This window comes from Achroia grisella, unplaced genomic scaffold (assembly GCF_030625045.1).
Source record: "Achroia grisella isolate CSIRO2021 unplaced genomic scaffold, CSIRO_AGI_Agris_v1 utg1320, whole genome shotgun sequence".
Taxonomy (NCBI): Eukaryota; Metazoa; Arthropoda; class Insecta; order Lepidoptera; family Pyralidae; genus Achroia; species Achroia grisella.
Genome location: NW_026712621.1, coordinates 427239 through 443937, shown reverse-complemented (window position 1 = coordinate 443937; position 16699 = coordinate 427239). Strand labels below are relative to the sequence as shown.

General features: G+C 30.3%; 1 protein-coding gene across 1 annotated transcript; it reads left to right on the top strand.

The window, feature by feature from the left end:
• Positions 1 to 433: 433 nt before the first annotated feature.
• LOC131855189 (pyruvate kinase-like) lies at positions 434 to 6455 on the top strand. Its single transcript, XM_059206433.1, has 9 exons — positions 434 to 537; positions 777 to 909; positions 1908 to 2131; positions 2901 to 3230; positions 3582 to 3728; positions 3814 to 3915; positions 4274 to 4519; positions 5114 to 5336; positions 6268 to 6455. Exons 1-9 carry the CDS (start codon positions 499 to 501, stop codon positions 6453 to 6455), a joined length of 1632 nt encoding a protein of 543 aa, XP_059062416.1. The 5' UTR covers positions 434 to 498.
• Positions 6456 to 16699: the final 10244 nt, after the last annotated feature.

Below are 16699 nucleotides of genomic sequence, written 5' to 3'. Positions count from 1 at the left end.
TACGGGATCATGAGAAGCTAATCATAGCTTCTCATGGTATGAAACTACTACCTGCTCAATGTCCAAATCCTTCTCCTATGAAACGTTCTTACTTGATAGCGAGTCTCCAATAGATTCCTGTGTTGCTAATAATAATAACACCCCGACAAAATTAGAGATGTTATAAGATTGACGTGTCTGTGTATGTATATGTCTGTTTATCTGCCTGTGGCATTGTAGCTCTTAAATGAATTATGATGTACTTTTTATCGGAAAGCTAACGGGATCGAGATGATTCTTAGCTATTTTAAATTTTATTAGATTGTTTTCACATTTACAATGAAAAGTGGTTATTCTATTTTAATTGAATCCTACTAACTAAAACTCTTTTGATAGTAAATTTGCTAGACACAGTCAGTCATTAATCTTTTGAAGTTTTCATAATTGACGATAATTTTGGCAATATAATTTTTTACTTCATTTTGTTATTTCTTACGAATACACATTTAATTATTCAGTATGGTGTGGCCTACAGATTTCGATGCAAAACTGAGTGAAGTAAATACTATCTATTCTAAATGACAATATTCAATTATGCTTTCAAAAGTCTTGTAGTTCGTAAGAATTAAAAGTAGTTGTATACTATGTCTCACAGATTGAGTTTTCATTTCTGATAAGCCATCGAACTTTGATTTATACATAGGATCAACTTCTTGCCTGTATGATTCCAGTATTATATACTAGTAATAACCTTTGATATAAAGCCTTATTTTATTGTATATTTCGAAATTTTCAAGTACGACGCAATGGAGTTACCAGGACAACAACTTCCTGCAGCAAATGCTTATACCCCTTTGGATCATATATTGAATTTGGACATTCAATCTCCACCTGGTTGTCAAAGACTTACTGGTATTTTCGCCACAATGGGTAAATATATTTTCTTCGTAATTTATATTGTCTTAATATCATCTAAATTAAAATATAATGCAAAATTTTAAATTATTTTGGAGAATGTACAGCAATTTTGTGGGTTACTTTGGTACTGTCAAGAATACAATGCAACACCATTCCATTTCAGCTCCAATATATCGTAAGAGACTAGGCAAATAATCCACAAACACTAATAAAAGAGAAGTAAATCTTAAAATACAACCCTACAGCCACTTGATCTATAATTTAGCAGATACTTCACATTTCAAACAGATATCTTGCATCTCCTATAAGTTCATTAATATTACAAACATATAAATATAATAGTGTGTTATAAAATCAACCAGCCAATAATGTCTACTCGTATGTATATAAGTACGACATTACATTGCGGTTTGTCAACAGAAATTCAGCACTTAACATGTTTGTGCATACGTATCTGTTGCCAAGAGTCTAATTTTGATGCCAAATGCGAATATAAAATTTATATTACCGACCAAATTGTTAACGTCGTTTCATAAAATTCAATTAGATGTTTTACTAGCGTGTATTATTATTTTCGTATATTCGTATTTATTTTGTCATACCTATGCAAAATACAATCATCGATTTATTGTAAAACAGAGGTCAATTTTATATACGTACTAGCTGTGCCCATGGTTTCACCCCCGTGACATTTATAGCTTATGTTATCCTGATGTATAAATTACACTACTGTAAAGTTTCATCAAAATCCTTTCAGTAGTTTTTGCGTGAAAGAGTAAAAAACATCCATCCGTCCATCTATCAATACATACTCGCAAACTTACGCATTTATAATATTAAGAAATAAGAAATTAAAAATATAGAACATGACAAAGTCATAAAATAATTAATCAGTATATGAGATAGTGAATAATTTCATAAAATAGTCATCATCGATCATGAACAAATAGTAGAATATTTTATGCAATGAACGATACAAAAACACCTATAAGATTTTATGATGATTCTAGGCAAAGCAACTAATGATATAGAAACAATGGAAAAAATGTTTGCCGCCGGCATGAATGTCGCTGTGTTGAATTTAACTTACGGTTCCAGAGAGGAACATATTGAGACTATAAAGATGCTGAGACAGGCGGCGAAAAATTACAGTGTTCATATGGGGAGGAACTATCCCCTGGCCATAGCCGCCAGATTAGCAGGAAGGAAAATAAGAACCGGCCGTATAGCAGAAGTAAGTATATTAATACATATTAAAGTATCACATAAACGTATATATCTGTAACTTTTTGTTGTACTAATTATGTGTTTATTATTTTTAGTTATTATCTTTTATTATTCAATTAAGTACCGTATTACCGTTTATTAAGTATTATTTTCCAATCAGTTGGTATGAAGTTGATTGGTATATCTCAGCTATTTGTTGCTTAATTATAGATATTTTTCTAGAATAAGTTCGCCTTTTGTACCATATTTTATTTTCAATAAAGGCATTGACATAAATAGATACATGTACATTATTATATAAAAATATATATATGTACATAAATATATTAACCAAAGGTTAGGTTATTTATTACAAGACTCAATATTTCAAAACTACATTATCCGCGCGAATTCATTTATATTTCCGTTATAATTTTTATGGAATACTTTCTTACTTCTATCTTAGATAATATAAAGTACACATTTAGTTTATTTCTTAATATTAATGATACTGTATATTTAGTCACATAGAGTGGTAACTTCCTATATACATAGTATTATTGTATTAAGTTGTTTAATTTAAATCTCTACAAATTTTAATTAACACAAGTTGAAATATAAATTGTTAACTCTAATTATTGCTGAAAATGTATAATTAACAATAGATTATTATTATTCAAATAACACTGCTTTTTTCTTCATTTTCTTAAAATAAAATACTGTACCTTTTTAAGAAAGCGAAATAATATTTCAATATTTTCTATTACAATGAGATTTATGTATAATTTTCTTTGTAGAGTTACGGTGACACGGTAGAATTGAAGACTGAGGAAGTAGTTAGAATAACTACAGATGAAACATATCGAGAGAAATGTTCTACATATACAGTGTATGTGGACTTTATACGTTTTCCTGACCAAATCTCCAAAGGAGACTACATTTTACTCGACAATGAGATGATTATGTTAAAAGTTGAAATTATTTCAACCTCAACTCTAACATGTAAAATTGAAAGAGGCGGCCTTTTGGGGTCATACAAAGACGTGTTTGTACCTAATGTAGTATTTGAGATGCCTAATTATTCTGATAGAGACAAATTAGATATTGAAATGGCTATACAGAATCAGGTATTACTTTATTTATTTGTTTTTAAGTTACCTAATACATTAGATATTTATTATTGTATAATGAAAGACAAATTACAACATCCAATCCTGTCTATTTAATCCGTATTATAGCTAATCTGTTCTTACGATCTATAAAAATGTCTAGTTATGTTACTGTGTTGAGAGTTAGAATAACATATAAGAATAAAAGAATATGTTTGGTAATTAACAGAAACAAACTAACTGAAAGCTCCTAAATTAATATATTGAAAAAATAGCAGTAACAATATAATAAAATCTAATATTAATCTAACTTATAGAATTGTTTAAAAAAATATCAATGTAATAAAATGTTTGTTTATATCACTTCAGGTTGATATATTGATTGCATCGTTTGTACATTCGTCTTCAGTAGTAACAGAACTCAGATCATTGTTAGGAGAGAAGGGCAAGAAAATATCAATAATTGCTAATATTCAAAATATTGAAGGTTTTCGGAACTTTGATGAAATACTTAATGTAAGTCAAATCCAATAAATATGCGAAATATTATACTAATATTGTTGGAAATATCTACCTAGTTATTTCGTTGTTTTTTTTATAGGTGACTAATGGCATAATGATAACTAGGCAAGAACTTGGTTCCGATATTACACCAAAAAAATTAGTAATCGCTCAGAAAAATATGATAGCACGAGCCAATATGGTAAGTTATTTAAACATAATATTACCCACCAACCCGGTTTAACACGGGCGCAATTACTATAGGAATGTCATATTTTTTATTCTACCACTCATTCAGAACGCAGATTCATCACAATAAGAATGAGCTTGAAACTTGTGTGTTGCTCTTTTGAATAGATGTTATTTAAAACAAATAATTACACAATAACAAGTAAGAGGTATGCGATAATCAACATAGAAACCGCTATGCACTTATTCTTAATGTAAATTATTATTTTATCCTAGTTGTACCCGCGGTTTCAAACATGTTTTAACAAACATCCATCCATACTCACAAACTTTCGCATTTATAATATTTATAAGAAAAACTTTTTCACCAGCGCAATGTACCTATAAGTATAAGTGCACATCTGTTGAGTAGTATGAGATATAAGAAAATTCCGCTTCGAGCTGAACTACTGGATATAGCCAATTGTATCCTAGATGGCGCTGATGCCCTAGTACTCTCCGCGGAGACAGCAGTCGGACAGTATCCAGCAGAGACTGTTGCATGCTTAGCCAGCTCTTGTAAAGAGGCAGAAGCATGCCTTTGGACGAAACAAATTTATCGTGATCTTATTGATAAGGTTATACAAAAAATTCATTATTTTTATAGTTATAACATTATCTAACTAATATAAAATAAAAACATAATAACGTTATATACTAAAGTAGTGTATTTATCTGTTGGTGTGTTTCATTAAAGTAAAAACACCTAAAGGAATAGGGGTGTAATTATTATATATGTTATTAAGTACAGACGCTATAGAGTAAAGAAAGCTGAAAGAATATAAAATTTATAAGCTGTGGAACAATTTTATTGTTTAACTAGTTAACCCACGCAACTTCGTCTGCATCACACTTACTTGACATTTATCATTACATTTCGTCCAATAAACATAACATATTTTTAAAACATTACGTTATTCTGATGTATAAGCTATATTATTGTAAAGTCTAATATAACTTTCGGGTTTTGTAATATTAGTAAGATTTAAGATAATTTTAAATATAATATATATATTTAAAATTTGACGCAATATATATTGTTTTAGATTTTCAAGTACAATGAGGAAAAATCACAGAATCTTACCACATTATATCGGGAACTCAATAAAAATAAATAAAACGTTTTCCAATTCTACGTTTAAATATATACTTACCAATTTCAATTTTGACAGACCGCATTGCCTTGTGACCAAGCGACAGGTTCTGCAATAGCTGCAGTTTTAGCGGCACAAAGAACTATAGCTGCCGCCATTATAGTGGTCACTACTACTGGCAGGTCAGCGCAACTAGTTGCCAAGTATAGACCCAGATGTCCAATTATAGCTGTAACTAGATACGCGCCTATTGCACGTCAATTACACATGTGGAGAGGAATCATGCCACTTATTTACGAAGGTTAGTCAAAATTATATGTAACAATATATTGATCACATATATTTTTTTTAAAGAATGCAAAATTTATCATGCACATTACGGTTATTCAAAAATGCATTAAAAAATATTATAAATTCATCTGACAATAAATCATTTATAAAACGCATTTATGTAAGTAAATTTGCTTACATAAATGCGTAAAAAATTTTATTTATCGTATCTGGATATTATAGACAATTAGCTGTGTGTGATATTGCCCGCATAAATTCGATATCCTATGTGTTAATCTGGGAATTAAATTTCATTCGAACTCGACCAGTATTTTTCGCATGAAATGGTAATAAAAAACATAAAAATAAAATTAATATATTCATTATATAAAGATTCGGTAGACTGTATGGGTCTCTGAATGATGAAAATACTTAGATTTCGATAATATTTGTATTCCGATTATATTTCAATGTGTAGCTGCAAACCACGGTAGTATAATCTTATAAATATTATAAACACGAAAATTTGTGAGTATGGATGGATGTTTGTTACTCTTTCACGCAAATACTGACCGGATTTTAATAAAACTTTACAGTAATATAGCTTGTACATCAGAATAACATATAGGCTATAAATTTGACACGGATGAAACCGCGTGTGTGTATAGTAATGAAATATATAAAAAAATATGACGTATGTATAAAAAGAAGTGTTCTAAAATTAATAATTTAAATTAAAAATAATATCAAAGGAGTTCACGACGTCCAGTTGCCAACACGTAACATTTTTATCTTCCAGAATGATAGCGCATAAACGTATGACTATGAGTATCACAGGTTATCATAATATGCGTGGTGCTATTCATGTATATACGCGACACTTACCACTTACCACCAAATGGACCGACATATAATTTATCATTTCTGTTATTAAAAAAAGTAAATATAAGTCTTTGTTCTAGATTCACCTGACACAGATTGGTCACTAGATCTTGAGCGGCGCACCAACTTTTGCACCGAATGGGCCATAGAGCAAGGCTTTATCAGGGTCGGAGATCCCATCGTAATAGTATCTGGATGGAAGCAAGGATCAGGTTATACCAACACAATGCGAATTATATACGTAGCGGCAGACACCACTGTAGAATGACTTTAGCTGTTAATTGATTTGAGAATTATATATTCCATTCATAATTGCTTGTTATTGATTACGATAATATGTTATCTGTATATAACATGTTTCTTCTTCTGATTCCATTATAATTATTTTTACCTACGCCCAAAGTTAACTCGGATTAATTATGATATTTTCATGTTGATAATTTGGAAATTCTAAATAACTCCAAGCTAAGAACTCCGGAAGAGATATAAAAAAAAAGTTTTATATCATGATCAAACCTGAAATGACATTTGTAAATTAATCTATATTACCATATAGTCACATAGTCAAATGGAGCGCTATTGACATTAATTGCCTGAATTGGTAATAAGATAGTAAATATAGAACCCAAATTGGTATTATATGTATATGTAGTATAATAATAATAACAATATTTTATTTGGCAAATATTGTTGACGTTAACATGCATTATAAATAGATACATTAAATTATATTGCCAACTTGTATACATGTACACACGCGGATATAGATATAGGTATACAGACAGCAATAACTATATAGCTATATCACACGCAAGTAACGTTCTTTACCAAAAATGATAACTTTCATACCTGTAAAAAAAATATTAATAAATAAAAGAACCTCAATCAGATTTTATTACTACGGCAACTAAAAAGACTCACATACGTTATAATAATAAAAAATAAGAAAGAACAATAATCTTTCTTGTCCGTTTATTCTTCTCTCAATTTAAACATGGGCATATTTCATACAAATAATAGTCAAATATGTCACCGATTGGTCTGTAAACTCAGAAATTTTCTATTGTTGTCTAGATTCATGCAAAATCACTTTTACGACAATTTAAAGGTTGATTCAAAATAGAGTCACGGAACATTCAGGTGTAGGCAATAGCTTCAATCGATGCATTCAATGATCGGCATCAAAGGGTTAACTCTGATAGTCGGTGAGGCAATTTGCATAACTCTGAGAATCCTAAATTGAATGACTATAATCGCTTAAGCCTAAAAGTCGTCTAGTTCTTCATACTAAGCCTTAAAATATATATGATTTCCAATATTATAATTTAGAATACGTACGTAACTTCATATTATTTCTTTTGTATATAAAATATAACGACATTCATATATTGAAGTGGTTGAAATATGCAAATAATTAATACCCACCCAATAAAAGTAAATTCATAAAACCAAGCTTATTACATATTTGAACTATTTTAGAAATATTCATTTGCTACTATTTTCATAAGAATGTCTTAGAAAATAACTAGGAAACATTACAAAATTATATGTTATTAGCCTCTAAACATTGTATGTACCTTAATACTTAGTTCATATTTATGATAATAATTATCCAAGTATCCTGATATTAAAAATTTTAATTGCTAAAATATACCTTACAATGTTACAAAGATTTTGTCAGCATAATTTCTTTTTTCAATGACATCTTATCACAATAGAATACAATGAACTTCTCATCAGTAAAGTTTTTATTATAAAACATACAATGTAGTTTGTTAAAAAGGTTGGAACAAAGTTGCTTTTAACTGGTAACAAACTTTAAACGTTATCGAAATTAAGAGGTTCAAAATAAAAATTATGAATAAGTCTAGTATAACAATACGTGCATAACAACGCGGAGTATTTATTTATTTAAGCAGTATTCATTTAACTTCAAAATAGTTTACTACAGATACGAATCACTGTTTTTTTATTCTTTTTAAAACATGTAATCGTAACATCTCTACACATGTCTCTTGTAAGAATAGGTTAGAATGCCAATTGTATCGGAATACCTAATTTTGTTTTTAATGTAACTGAAATTTCTAACACGATGCCCACCTGATGATCAGTGGTAACTCTAACACAAATGCATACATAAACAGCACCTCAAAAATCACACTATTATATGACGCCTGTGACAATGACGCCACTCTTGAATGGTAACACATGTGGATGTTGCATTCATGAGAACAACAATAACCTTAAACACTTTCGAATAGCAAACTGCATTTTTTTTCAAATTCTAAATATCTTTATTCATGTAGGTCTATTACCGACTCTTATGATATGTCAAATCTACCGTCAGTTCGGAATGATTTCGAAGAACTGACAAGAAACTCAGCTCATATTCTTTTCAAATTAATATTATACATGTTTACAATAATACAGAGAAATTTTTAAATTCAAACTTGGGAGAATAGAGTGGTCACCAGCATATGCTATTTCAAAAGCAAATAGTCTAATCAGTGTAATTGCAGCAGATATAGGTGAAACTGTGGTGCCCACGCGGACGACTTTGTAATAAAGTCTATCGATCAATCGGAAAAATGCTTGTAGTAGAAATAAACCAGCAAATCAGAACGAGACTAGCTTTGAGCACTAGATAATAAGTTGAGTAAATCCTAAATGACTAACTTTTAACAAAGCCGTATCGTCTGTAACGGACGCAATTACAGTAGCAATGGATAGTGGACAATGTGAAGCTTCAGTGGCTTCAGGCACAGCGCAATTTACAAAGGTATCCGTCCTAAGGTATCCCTACGTTTCGAGTTTTCAATTTTACTTATCCGTTTAATTGTATTTCAACATTGTGCATTATATAGTTATCTAAGTTTTAAATCATGTTTCTCTTTGATATAGTAAATAATAAGTTGGATAGTATAAAACAAACATTTGGATGAGTTAGTACCACCCTACTTATGAGATTGGTCTGATCTAGTTGCTATGACTTACTTATTTTGTTACTAACAATGTTGTCTGTCTGCATGGGGTAACTGAAATTATTATAAATATACGTATTATCTCTCAGTTCTTGTATTATTAAACATAAGTTATCAGAACGTGCTAAAAATTATCAGAAAACTATTATATTATTATTGTAAAATAATTATTTACAAAAATTACGATAAAGCTCAATAAAGAGTTCGAGCGCAGCCGCAAAACGAAGTTACTCACAAAGAAATAACAAGCGAACAAAAAGAAAAATGTTAAAGCAAAATAAAAATTCCGCAAATAAAGGTAGCGAATAGCGCTTTCAGAGGCATCAAGTCGAGATGGCCGCCTAAATTGTAATGTTTACAAGTTAAATTAGATGAGGGCGGTAGAAGTTGTTCATAATGTAAGAACTCACCTCGTCGCGGCGGCCGCTTGCAGATTACGGACAATTTGTTCTGCAGGATATTCACGGCTTCTTTTGCGACAATGGCCGCTTCTAAATTTGAATTTAGGCGGCAACGCCGGGAACAGACAAAATTAGAAATGTCTTCGTTGCATTTTTAAGCGTGCTGCGTGACTGTCTATTTAGATTTTACTTCACAATTACGTGACATAATAATAACAAAATTTTCGATATATTAACGAATACATCGTTAAAAATAAATAAATGACATAATTGAACTATCTCCATTTGTTTTCAAATTTAGCAGAGCTAGTATTAGATATAGATATTACAATAACTAATACACATAGGTACTATTTTCTTTTAATATATTGAAATGCATCCAGATCAATAGAAACAGCACCTACTCATGAATATAAATATTTGTATTGTGTGAGGATCAAACTAGCAGCAATCGAATAATAAAACAGTGTGCTATATAATTACTACTATGGTCATATTTTATAAGGATCCGTTCTAATAATATACAATTTAAAAAAAAAATATTTATAAGAAACGAATAACCCAATTTTATTTTTATTAAACATTAAAATAATTATTATGTACCTAAAAATACTTTCAATGCGTTTTCATATTAAGAAAAGGAACACAAAAAACACATTCTATTTCGAGATTGGTTGGAAAATAAGCAGCGAATACTTAACATTCTTATATGCAGACTACACCGCAAAGCCTTTCATACAACGTAGGTATAAGTTTCCATTTACGTCCCACTATGCACCTGGGCGTTTCATTTGCATTTTAGTTTAGGAAACTATAAAATTCAACCTACTTCACTACGGCCATCTTGGCGTGTATTGAATAAAATTTTCTTTATTTACGGGCCCATAAACCATCCGAGATAAGGACCTACCCGCGGCCGAGCAACCATATAACAATGGGACACAATTCTTATTTATTTATTAAATATTTTAAAAAGATAAACCTTCACACTGTTGAAGTTCTCTCACAGTGAATACTTTGCAATAAATTAATCTAAAATTAAATAATTGATTTATCTAGCGCGATCAAGTTGTTAAACACTAAAAATAAATGGCTTTTATACATGATAAGCAAACAAACAAAATTTCCTTCTTTTTTTTTTGCGAATTCACTGCGTAATATATACATTGATAAAAAAATACATATATACTGGAAATTAAAATTAGAACTTTGTCATTTTGGAATTCGTTGATAGTAGATTTCGTGTTATTTACATAAGTTTTTTATCATAAATAACCACTACAGATATCTATATAATATATCTGAAAAATATGTAATAACAAACAACATGTAGTAACAAAATATATTCCTTGTATTTCAAGGAATATTAGTAATGTATATATTTTATTATTTATATACCTATATTTCATTATATGTATTGTCCCACAAGTGTTAACTTATATATAAACATTATAATATCTTATCTTATTTATTAAACTTCAACTAATTTCTCAAAACAAGTTGTTTATTGTTCTTGTATGATATCTTTACCATTTTTGTATACATTTTAATATAACGTATTTTTTTTTTCAAATAATTACGTTTTTTATGCGTTGTTCTCATTACGATCATTATCATTTTTTTTATTTCAGTTATTATTATTCTTTGTAAATACTTACCGATATAATATTGGTTAATTTTGTACCCTCGTTGAACTGGACCCTGATTTAAGTTAACATTTCTGTAATTAAATATTTCTGATTCCTGCGACACAAGCCTTGAGCTTAGTGCACGGATTGCTGTTAACTATTTTCTCTATTTTGATGTAAAGTGTATAAGTAAATAAATAAAAATAAATTTTAATCAACAAAATGTACTAGTTTGTTAGTTAAGTTTATTCTACAAAAATAATATTTTTGTACATTATATACCGTAGTTACAATTGCAATATTCCACTCTCTTCCCATAACACTCAAATGCAGTAAACGTCAAATGCCTAAAGGTAGTTTTTCAATACTCTAATGGCTGCTCGCGCCCTCAAAGGCTGGTCACGAGTATGATAGGGCACATTTCCTCTATGGCCGCCGCGATCCCTCTTCAACCCCTCTTATTATTCCCCTTTGTCCGACTCCTTTACACCTGACTTCACCACAGGTTAGTAATGTGTTAAAACCTACGATCGTTAATTAACGATCTTGTGGCTATAATTATAAGAGATATAATTAAGTAACTTTTGGTAATGTTTTGAATTATAGATGACAGAAATATAGATATTATGCTATTTTTTATCATCTATATTAATTTTAGAAAGTTTACACAGATTATAAGTACTGACATGTTAACAAAAAATATGAGACTAAAAAGTATTAAATAACTTATTAACATTTCGACTAAAAGGAACCCTCTAAATCAGTTCCATTAGATGAATATGTCGCATAACGTCTATACACAAAACTAACAGAGATTGACAAAGATAGAGGTACATTAATAATTAGTAATTTTCAATTAACATCAAAGAGTACTAATAATTAAACAGTTTTTCAAACGAAAAGCGTTCACTCCACACGATTCTGCCGATATATCATTGTATAGTATAAAACAAAGTCGCGGTCGCTGTCTGTCCGACCCTATGTATGCTTAAATCTTTAAAACAACGCAACGGGTTTTTTAAATAGATACCTATAGTGATTCAAGAGGAAGGTTTATATGTATAATACTTGTACACCTTGTACCTGGCAAAGCCGGGGCAAGTAGCTAGCTATCTGAGGATATTATAATATTAATAGCTAGCTATTAATATTTTAATGTCCTCAGATATTAATACTGATACAAGTCTTAAATAATAATGAACTTTACATTCATTACAAATAATTGTATACAAGAAAATTCTTCATAATCTTATTAACACAATTCGTAAGTTTTCCAGCAATTAAAACGAATGTAACCCGATAATATATTAGCTAGCGAGGTTATTTCCACAACGTGCTAATATGGCGCCTAACTGAAAAAGGATTCAGTTACACACATAGAAGCTATACTATACTTTCACAAGAAAATTAACAATTTCTTTTATTGTAATAAATTAATAATAATAATCACTTCTATGCCTTTACATACTTGTATATTACTTTTGACATCTGTGCTTTGGGCAAAGCTGTTTATATTTCGATACATATTTCACTAAAATACATGATACAGACAGATAAATGTTGTACGTTTTATCGCAGTTTTATTGAGAATATGATTCATGACTCAAGATAGATTTAATATGAATTTTAGAGATAGCGCGTGACTATATATATACATATCACAGATTACATAATATTACATATACATATATAAGATACGTAATTTAATACGTAAGTATTATGGATAATTTATATCACTAACCAGCTAAACCCGCAAACTGTACCTGCGATTTACGAAGTTTATAACTTGATTGTACATCGATTTGAATAAACATTTAAATTAAACTTTTCATTATACATAAGTGAAAACCAAATCATCTAAAGCGGTTCTGAGAGCCCGCACAAACGCATTAAAAGATGACAGTTATGGTTTTTTATTCTAATAAGTAGATAAAATTCCCCAATAGTAAGTATTTCACATATGTATTGCATAACAGACCGCGATCAATTAAATTTATAGATATATATAGATACAAAATAATATAGCAAGACATATTATCGAATCGCCTTGCCACTGGAGGTTCTCAATGTAAGCATTATACATTTTTTGTATGGCAAGCGTGAATCGTGGCTGCCTAATGAGGCACGTTACGATACATTCATTTCTTCTCGCATCTGAACACGGCTTCGTTAGTCAGCAGTATGTAGACTAGCCGTAATGATACGCCCGCCATTTTCCCAAAGAATAATATTTGCTGCGTGGTAATATCACAAATATCCTAACTCTGCTTATTTAGCAAAAATAGAAACAAGTTTGTCTTAACAAGGTCGTTCTTCTACATATCCCTATTTTATTTTATGCTATATTGCCAAAAAATAAGTATATGAGGTGGGAATTATCATAATGTAATTCATCAATAAATTAATAATAAGGAACCATGACTCGCGTTTCAATTGCGACTGTAATGGTAGAGAACTGACTAACGACCTACCTGATGGAAAATAATAACCGTCGCCGTAAACATAAACACCACGGACATTATGTAGGTTGTTTAGCACCAATGTATGGTATAGTTCCTAAACAATCTACATGTATGACGGATTTTATTTTCTCATTGCTTTCTTGATTTAATTGATTGATTTTAGAAATATGAAAGCGTAGCGGTTTTTGTATTAATTGCCGCATGCATTCTTATGTAAAATGTGAATACTATAACTATCAGATGGCAATTGTGAGTAGCTTTGACGTGGTCTAGTGTTTTGAGTACTCATGCTCACTAAAATGTCCAGACTTGTGGCGGCGTGGTGGGCCGGGTCATTGGGCTCCCTAAAATATGGTCGAGCGCAGTGATGGCTGGCTCATCCGTCATACTCGTGAACGGGTGCTGCTTGTAGGGACTGGTCTGCTCTAATCACTATGACTGATTTTCTCTTATTATTTGTTTAACCAGTTGGTTATGTATTCAATATTTTTTCTTTTTGAGTATTTAATTGAATTAGTGCTAATTGGTGGTTTGTATTCACACACTTAAACTTAAAAATGTAAAGTAATAATAAAATTATTTAAAAGAGCAACACGCAAGTTTCTTGCTCGTTCTTCTTGTGATAAGACAGCTGGAGAAATGATGACTATTCAAAAGTGCTTCAATGTAAGTTTATTTGAATAAATGATTTTCTATTCTATTCTATTCTATTCATAATCTAAAGTTCCCATTATTGGAGAAATGATGTATTTTATCTTTATACCTCCTATATACATACCTAGTTTTACTACCTACTATAGGCACTCACCCTATCATCTTCCAACCAGACAACGTATATCATCATCTGCTTCTTCCTTATCCCATTTATTTGGGGTCGGAACGAGACAACTAACAAAGCAAGCTATTTCGAGGAAGAAATAGTTAAACCAAAAATTCACACAAGAACAGTAAATAATTCAAACAACGCGTACTGCAACCTGCCTAGGTGAACATAGTCACGTCATAAGAAAATGAAACATTATTATTACAATACTTGAACTCATAGTAAAGAAAATATTTGGAATTTTACAAAGTTACTAGTGTTTGTTCCGTTGAAAGTTTTTGAATTATTTTGTACTTGGTAACTTTTGCCCGCGCCTGCATGATCTAACTTCGACCCTTCTTCAAGAAAGCAGTCTATATTATTGCGTAAACATTGCCGGCGTGGAGTGAAAACTGTTTTATCTTCGGAGGTTCGGAGGAATCTTGCGTAGTCTTACCGTTTCCTGTGAACCATCTGGTATACGGAAATATTTATTCGATATATTCTGTGGATGATTTAGTAAATAAATATAAATCACTACTTAAAAAATAGTGAAATATCACTTATTTACAATAATATTAATCTAGGTCATCATCTCTTTATTTAGTTTGCGATATCTGTTTTATTGAATTCTTATTAATTTAATTATGCATTAAATAACAATCACCAATATCATTTAACAATGGTTTTATTAATAAACTATAAATAGAGTTTTAATTTTGATCTTAATATAATAAACTATAATAACAGTAAATAGTGTATTTCACTGTGTATATAAAATCCACATATAATCACACATAAGCCACATATAATCTACCACTACTCATTTATTGTGAGTTGTATATTTTGTATAAATCAACATAACACTATATCAATTTTTCATACAGTAAAACGACTTATAGTTTTCAAATCAGTTCAATTGTTTCGTAATTCACTTTTCTTATAACAAAATCCGCTCTCTCTCTTCACAACATTAGTAATGCATTCGACATTAATGTTATAAATAGCCATCAATTTTAAGTATCTACATATAAATCAATCATGTAGAAACATTATTGATTTATATGTAGATACATTATACAGCGTAAACAAATATTTCACTTGTATACATCGCAATCTTTCTCCAAAGTACAAATTCAGCATGATCTAACACAAATAAAGTGATACTAAATAAATATATCCGTTTGTGAACAAGATCGAGTTCCTGGTTTACAAGGAGAGCAATAAAGCATCTTATTTGCTTCCGTACAACATCTAGGATTTATTTAGTATGTACTTCAATTCTAATATGATACCGACATGCAACAAATACGATATGGAAGATAAATAATATTTTATTGCAGTATTAAAACACATAAAATTTATACCTAAGATATATTACTATATTTCGTCGTTTGTGTGTGTCCTCAGTCTCGCCAACTTCAGCTGTCAAGCAGCTTGCTTTGTAAAGTGTATTTTAAGTTTCTAGGACATCCGATTAGGCAGTCATTGTAATCGCACACAAAAAATAGGTAAATGTTATTCCACGAAAGAAATAATAATATCGTGTTGTGACAATTGTTTCTACATAAACAAATTTTATATCCAACCAACCCATCAAAATTCATTACATTACACTTGTCGCGAATCTTCGGACAGCGCGTGACAACACCGTTGCCTAGCGACACATGAGGGAGAAAAATAACAATCCTGACATAGCGGACCGAACCAACTTCTTTTCTTATATAATTTCCATTTATATTATTATCATTCACTACTGTAAATAATATAAGAATACGCATATATATACAAAGCTACGACTGTGTGTGACGAACAATATATATAAGTAATAGCAGCTAAACAGCCATTTTGCCAAAGTAGACTTTGTAAAATGTGCAAACAGCACGGGTATCTCCGTCTGACCTACTAGAGTCGCCATACAAATTGCTTTCTAATCCATGTTTCGTTTTTAAGGGAAATTAAGAATATAAATATTTGTGACATAGCTCCAAAAAACAAGATGTCTACTTTGGAATGGCAGCATATGATTTGTGTCATGGGCGTTATATGACAACTTGATATACATAATGCTATTCATGTATAATATATAGGCGACGAATACCACTTACCATCACATAAGCTATCAGATTGTTAGTCATTCTTTCCCATAAAAAAACAACAGTTGAATTATTTTATCTAGAGACAATAATTAATTCTAACACAGGCAGCTCAAGATTACAACATAAAGTATCCACAGAA